This window comes from Lytechinus pictus, chromosome 15, assembly GCF_037042905.1.
Source record: "Lytechinus pictus isolate F3 Inbred chromosome 15, Lp3.0, whole genome shotgun sequence".
In the NCBI taxonomy this organism is placed as follows: Eukaryota; Metazoa; Echinodermata; class Echinoidea; order Temnopleuroida; family Toxopneustidae; genus Lytechinus; species Lytechinus pictus.
In genome coordinates, this window is record NC_087259.1 from 24,921,742 (window position 1) to 24,929,078 (window position 7,337).

General features: G+C 36.2%; 1 protein-coding gene across 1 annotated transcript; it reads right to left on the reverse strand.

The window, feature by feature from the left end:
- Positions 1 to 453: 453 nt before the first annotated feature.
- On the reverse strand, positions 454 to 7,337 carry LOC129277968 (tektin-like protein 1). The gene is made up of 5 exons (XM_054914159.2): positions 6,703 to 7,337; positions 5,056 to 5,160; positions 4,286 to 4,744; positions 3,821 to 4,030; positions 454 to 3,325 (listed from the first exon to the last, which is right to left on the reverse strand). Exons 1-5 carry the CDS (start codon positions 7,096 to 7,098, stop codon positions 3,143 to 3,145), a joined length of 1,353 nt encoding a protein of 450 aa, XP_054770134.2. The 5' UTR covers positions 7,099 to 7,337; the 3' UTR covers positions 454 to 3,142.

Genomic DNA, 7,337 nt, shown 5'->3' on the forward strand with positions numbered 1-7,337 from the left:
CATAGCTTCAAACCTCCCCCTCCCAAGTCTTCTACCTTTTGGATTTACTTCAGGGGGGGGGGCATTAAATCTAGATTTACAATCATGGTAATATTTTGCCATCAAGGTAGCTTCCATGGAAACCTAGATTTTGAGTGGCTGCTGTGTCATGTTACCATGGTAAATTGTAAGTCCTTTTATGACATTTTGGATTTACTTCAGGGGGGGGGGCATTAAATCTAGATTTACAATCATGGTAATATTTTGCCATCAAGGTAGCATCCATGGAAACCTAGATTTTGATTGGCTGCTGTGTCATGTTACCATGGTAAATTGTAAGTCCTTTTATGAAACAGCCTCATTTTTTTCTACCCCCATTTTTTTTAACACAAAACTCCATTCAACTCATTCCATATTTCCTCACCTCCAATCATTACAAGTCCTCAAAAATCATGACGAAAAATACAGAAAACGTGTTTTTACAGATTTTAATACCTCTATAATTCCACTGCACAGTACAATAATACCAATTATTGCAACATTTGTAGAAATTTGATAGCACAGTATAAAATGTACATATTTGTAGATAAACTTGATATGCAAGGTGGAAAAGATACTTCAATATTTTGTCATTAATATTGAAAGATAAAGCAATCAAAATATTGATGTTGGCTCATAGACAGACATCTTAAGACAGAAATTAGCTCTTGAACATAACCCAGACCTCCTTCTTGATCAAACATCTGTGGAGTGGTTAGTTAAATTGTGTTTTACTGCCTTTGAGCAGAAACATTTCTTTAAAAAATACAAAAATTTGTATTATCTGCTAAAAGTGACTCAATAATGATAATACTTGGTTCCTTGATAGTGCATAATGAGTTCCATCATATTGGACAAATATAATTGTAATTGATTACATGGAATTATCATCTGTTTATTCATATATATATATATATTTGCATCATGGATCTCTTGTAAAGAACATTTGCATAGTTAAAATTAAGAAATGGATGTAATATTCTGATGTTAATTTTTTCACCTTTTCCATGATTTCTAAATATTGTTAGTTATTGATGTTAATAATATTCAATTTGCAAGAAAAGTCAATCTTCACTGCTGTGATAATTTTTTTCTCTCTTCACATGACATTCCAAGTCATTTAAGGGCAGCAATCAGACAAATGATCTGCAATCCACTTCATCCGAAAGTGGCCATATTTTACCTGCCTTGGGTCTGATAATTCACATGATATTCCATAGATACCATATTTCAAATTTGTTTGGAACATAATATTCTCCATACCCTCTCCACACATGCATAATCAATAAAGATAATTGATCTACATAATTCATGTTTAATACTTGATATATATATCTATTGGTACGATTGCATAGTTACAGATAGAGAAAGCACTCATTAATTCATCTCATGCATAGAATATAAATTTGTTTCATAGAATTATTATGAATTTATAATACAGCGCAGCTTCTGAAGAAAGCAAAGAGATTGGACGGAAGAGAAAATTAGCACAAACCTCGTTGATTAACAGCATTGATGATGTACAATTGTGCATATTATTTACAAATATATAAGGCAGCTATACACAATATATTTACTGTAGAATCAGTACAATAATATTTTCTACGATATAATCAGATAACAATCCTGACCTAGTCAGGAACCATTTCTCATCTTATAATTTTGCAAGGCACAGAGACAGAATTGGCATTTTCTCCCTAAATCTAGACTTATCTGAAGGTTTTGCGTCTCATACCCTCTCCTTCGGGTCAAATCTCACAAAAAGAAAATACATGCATTTCTAGTCTACATTGGCAATTATAAGATTCGTTGCATGAAAAAGTGATAAATAGCAATTATCCTAATGATCAAAGAAGATATACATATGTAGGTACGTATGATGTTTTCGCTTTCTCCCCATGGGTGTAATAAGTTAATTGATGATCATTTACTTGACAACTCTGCCTCTGCTAGCTGAAAAAACTGCAACATTTTGTGCTGGACATAAATAGAATACACCATTTACAGTAAATTTGAATTTGCATTAAAATCGTGAACATAAACAGCTTCTAGATTTATGGAGTGCATGGAGCTTCAGAATCCTTATATAGCATCAAATTTAAAAGACAGAAAAAAGCAAGTACATGGAGCTTATTAATAAAGCAAACGTGGGAAATTGATTACCCTGTTTTAAAATAACGCCCATTCTTTCAGGTTAAAGCCTCTTCCTTTACATTAACAAGGTGATCCCTCTTTTGTGCTTGGTCTGTCTATGGGTATGCTCCAGCATTTTTGAAGTAAAAACTGTAAAAGAACCCACTATGATTTTTATATTTTCATTATTTTCAGATGTACAAGTAAGCATGATGAGAAGATAACTCCACTTTACCCCACAATATGAAGACATTTGGAATGAGCCGACAACAGAGATGACGGGACAATCTTCAAAGAGCTGCCATTTTGAACCTGTCCTTCCATTCAATAAAATTCCCATATACTCACTTCATACCATTCCATTCACAGCATATTTTGAACTAGAGTGAACAAATAAAACTTGGGTGCATTGCAGATATACAGTTCCCAGCTGATTAAGCCATCACACATTCATTCCATTTTCATGCAAATTTATTCACAAATATCTCTATTTTTTATTCTATGATCCAATTAATAAGGTTGTATTATCACAACTACGTACCTTATTATTACATTTAATAACTCTGTTATGTATGGGATTGATTTATTCTTTCAGATTTAGATAAGACAGGTCTGCATTATTCAAACTGAAAAGCCCAGCAATTGGAAATTTAGTATGCACTAAATGTTAAATTATGGAAATGTCAATTTGGATTGGACTGGTGGTTGAGATTCATATACTATTAAAGTGACAAGTAAATAAATAAAAATAAAATGCATTAAAAAATATCATGAATAAACTGATGACTGATTGGTCTATAATAAGCATTGTTTACCAACCCTTTACCTATAATAACTAGCCCTTTATCAACATGATACCTAATGGGATAATATATTTCTTCAGGTATTTTTTCATTATTTTGAAAGGAATGGAGTAGACTATATTGCATTTTTTTCTTCATTTTTCTGCAATCAAACATGCCTTATGGCAACACCTCGAGAAAAGAGGCAATCAAACGCTTCCCATCACCCATCTGTGGTTGGCAAGGCGACGTCGCATCCGGACGATTGAGGAGTCGACACTGGCACCGGCGTGCTTGTGCCTAATATCGCCTTGGAGACGACCCTGTGCCATTTGAAGGAGACCGATATTACGACTTGTCTTGAGTAGTGATTCGTCTAGGCCGGCAGCACCCTGAAGAATCGGTAGGAAACAGCGAGGAACAAATTAATATCAAATGCAACCTTAGAGTTTTGTAGATCAAGGAGGGAGGGTGCTTCTGTATAAAGTTTCTCAAGGACTATACAATTAGGAATGTGTTTTGAGAGGGGTTTGGTGTTGACATGTGATGATAAGAATTGGGGCTTGTGTTAGGTTGAGATATTAAGGTTAATATGTGGCTGAATAGGCAAGTTTTCTATCAATGGGACCAATGGTCATACTGGAGCAAAGATCAGCTTTTACATACAAGCTGATTTCAAGTATGGTGTCTGTGTCAGAGTTGTAAATCTGACTGCTGAACAGTGCACTGATTTTTGGATTTTAATGACAACATTTACTTCATTAGTGTAACTCCAGGTGATACCCATCCAAACACAAGGTTCATTCAATGTTGGGAGTTGTGGTTGGTGCATGCTTTAACCCAAATACCAAAATCAGATCACCCATTGACTTATCACACGTACTTACCTTGATAATATCTTGTGCTTCTGGTAGGTTGGTGCCCGGATGTCGCTGGTAGACCCGGACCAGAGGACGGGTTAGTTTCTCCCTGGTCTCCAAGTCAGACTGCATCTCAGGTCCAATGGTGTAGCCTAGGGCCTTCTCTGTAGAGTCATACCAACGCTGGGCACGATGGATGGAATGACGGTTCTCACCAGCCGCTACAGTCAGATGTTGCTAAAATTGGAAAGAAGACAGAAAAAAAATGTTGAACGTTCGAAAGTTTGGATCGGCAAGGTAGTACTCTCGATAATGTCAAAACATAACATCAATGTAAGATTAGAAATAAAGTATATCCCGAGGTCCGAATTGTCCCGACCCCATATCAATGTATCTTATTTCATTCTCTTGAAAGTATATTAGGATGTGACAAACATTGACAAAACAAAAGAATTCAAGGTAGGTATTTTATTGAATGATAAACCAATGTACCTTCAGTGTGACAGTTTCGGCAACCTTCTGATTAAGACTACCATTAACAGCCCTGTGTGCAGCCTGCTGCAACTGCTGAGTATTCTCAATGGCATCACGGATTTCCTTGCGGAGGACTTGTGAGCGCTGGCGTGCTTCCCTGGCCTGAGCAATAGAAGCAGCTGCTTCTGGGGTGAACGGGCCTAAGGGATCTGGAGGGGGTGTATTGGAGCCGTTTCGTTCCTCTCCATCAGGAGGCGACGTTCTCGCACCAAGCAACTCTGAAACATTCAGGTTGATCTGACGAGTGTAGCCTGTCCCATTGCCACCAAAGGTCATAGTCTTCTCTTGACGGGAGATGCGTCCACTGTTACGAGAAGCACGCCCGTTGACAGAGGAGACGGCATGGCAAAGTAGGTCTAGGACCCTGTTTCTTTCTTGGATGACAGCACTAAGTCGCTTCCTGCACTGATCTAGGACCTGAAATAGAAATACATATATCACAATGTAAACATTGTTTTCAAATATTTTGCTAAGAAAAGAATAGCATTTCTAAAGTTTTGAATTAAATAAAAAATTTGGTGTGCCACTATTTGCAGATGCTGAGATCAAGTGCAAAATAATAGATGCAAATAGTTGTTCAACCAACCATGAAATCCGCTTAATTCAGAATTCTGAACTATGCCACTCCTAAATGAATAATAACCCTAAAAGATTTCAGAAGAGAAGGGTTTCATAAAAATATTCATAAATAAATAAAAATAATGATTTATTAAAGATTCACCACATACCTGAAGTTGTTTTTGAACTGAGCGTAGTTGCAATTCTAGAGCCTTTTTAAGTTGATGGAGATGTCGGAATTCTTTCTCCACTACGTCATCTGCACCATCTCTTCCCTGTAAATTTGAAATGGAGACAGAAAAGGAAAAAATAGACAAATACATATTTAGGACTTTTTCCAAAAAATATTATGAAAGAGAAAGTTTACAACAAAAATACTAAGGGGGAAACACATGTAAAGCCTTTTTGTATGGTCTTTGCTAAAAAATTAGTAATCTACTGTGGATAAATCTATGTTTTAGGACATCTTTATGTTAATCAGTAATAAGAGCTGAGGTAAGTTAACTTCTCAAAAGAAAAAAAAATTACCATTGTTAGCAGGTTCCATTTAAGACATATTGCAAATAGAAGAAAAAAAAAGAAAATAAATTTTCATGTGTGCACTTCATTCATTATTATGAAACTGCAAAGTTGCTAACAATCTTGTGGCAAAGAATTAATCATTGTATGCTTATGGTATATTTTGGTTTACCATCCTTTACTGTTATGTTTTCGCTGTTACTGAATATACATGATAATCACTAAATGTGCAATTAGCAACTACACAAGTTACTTAGAGGTTGCCATGCCAAAGACCCATGTCTATTTGCTTTTCTTTACAGAATGCAAGCCAACTCCTTTGTTTATTTAAAAAGAAACCCCATGAAGTCAGTATAACGAACAAACAATAGGGAGTTGGTACACCAAGAAAAGCTCTCCTTACACACTTTAGGGTCCAAACAATGGCCAAGCTTTTTGCATACAATTACTATGTAACCAAAGGTAGTTTTACACACACAAAAATATTTAAGAAAAAAAAGGTAATTTAAAGAAGAAGTCCAGTAAGATGTTCAGATACAGAGTCCTCCCCTAATGATGTATCATAAATGGGGTGTGTGAGCTGGAAGAATATATTGAAAAATATATTGACTGAGGGTGATATTGACTTAGGTCTACATTATTTACATTCATTTCTAAATAAAATGAAGAAACATTGCTTGCAAAATAAAATGCAAAGCTCTTAAAATTGCAGACTTGTCCAGTTATCAAAATGAACTGTACTACAGTACGACAATACGCCAGACGGTGGCCTGTACTTATAGAGAAGAAGAAGAACTGGGTATACCAGGACAAGAACACGATTTTAAGAGGTCAATAGTAAACAATTAACCCATACGGTATACAAGTAACTTCGAAATTTACTATTAAATTATAGTGGATTTAGTGCTATTTGTAATGTTATTGAAACAGAACATTAAGCAAAATGTGATGTTTTTAACTTGGACGTCTGGATGACTTCATTTATTTCTTATTTCAGATTTATTTCATCCCAGTACCTGATCAACACATCAATCCTTATTGACTGCAACTTATCGCTAACCTCCAAAGAGTGGAGGATCAAAACAGAGAGAGATTAGACAACATAGACTACATTTAGATTTACAAATGAAACTAAAAAGATTGAACTCATTTGGCCTTGAACTTGGGACGAGAGAGTCTCTAGAGTCTAGTTACAAAAAAAGGTATAAGTTAGTAGTTAGGACTGTTACTAGACCTCCTGACCCTAGTTGAGTTTTATCATCATTTTTATTTAAAACAATACGTTCTTAATAGATTACCCTTTCTCTTGACGGTCTTGTGCTTCTGATTTCTGTGCTCATCTTATTGAGTGCAATGTCTTTTCGAATGTGTTCCAGTTTCTTTTCCAGCGCCTCCTTCCCGCGTAATAAACTTTTGACTTCCTCATTGGTTTCAAGAAAACTGTCCCGAAGTTTGACAAGTGATATTCTGCATTCCCTGACATACTGGTGAACGACTGTATTACTTTGCTGAGCACAATTATCTCGAAGGGATGGCAAGGCATCGAAAGAACGTCCGGCTTCTTGGCCCGTGTCTGTTTTTTCCACAGCCGCTTGTGAAATTTTAATCTCATTCACCGTAGCATCGCTCCAGCTTTGTGGGCCGACCGTCGCCGTGGCAAGGGGCATTTGGGTACGAGTGCGAGTGGACATCATCTTGAAAAATACGTGTATTTACACCTCCATTTCATAAATAAATACTCCTTTATAATACACCAAGTATCCAGTTATTTGACGATGATATTCTCTTTTTTTCTGATGATGGGTTGTCGCAGGAGTGGGTGTTCTTCTCCCGCGTGTAGGTAGCTAGAACAATCACAGGTGCTTGGTTGCGTGAACATGCATGGGGCGATGGTCAATAGCAGCCGGCGTCTGTTGCTAGATTGTGTTGTCAT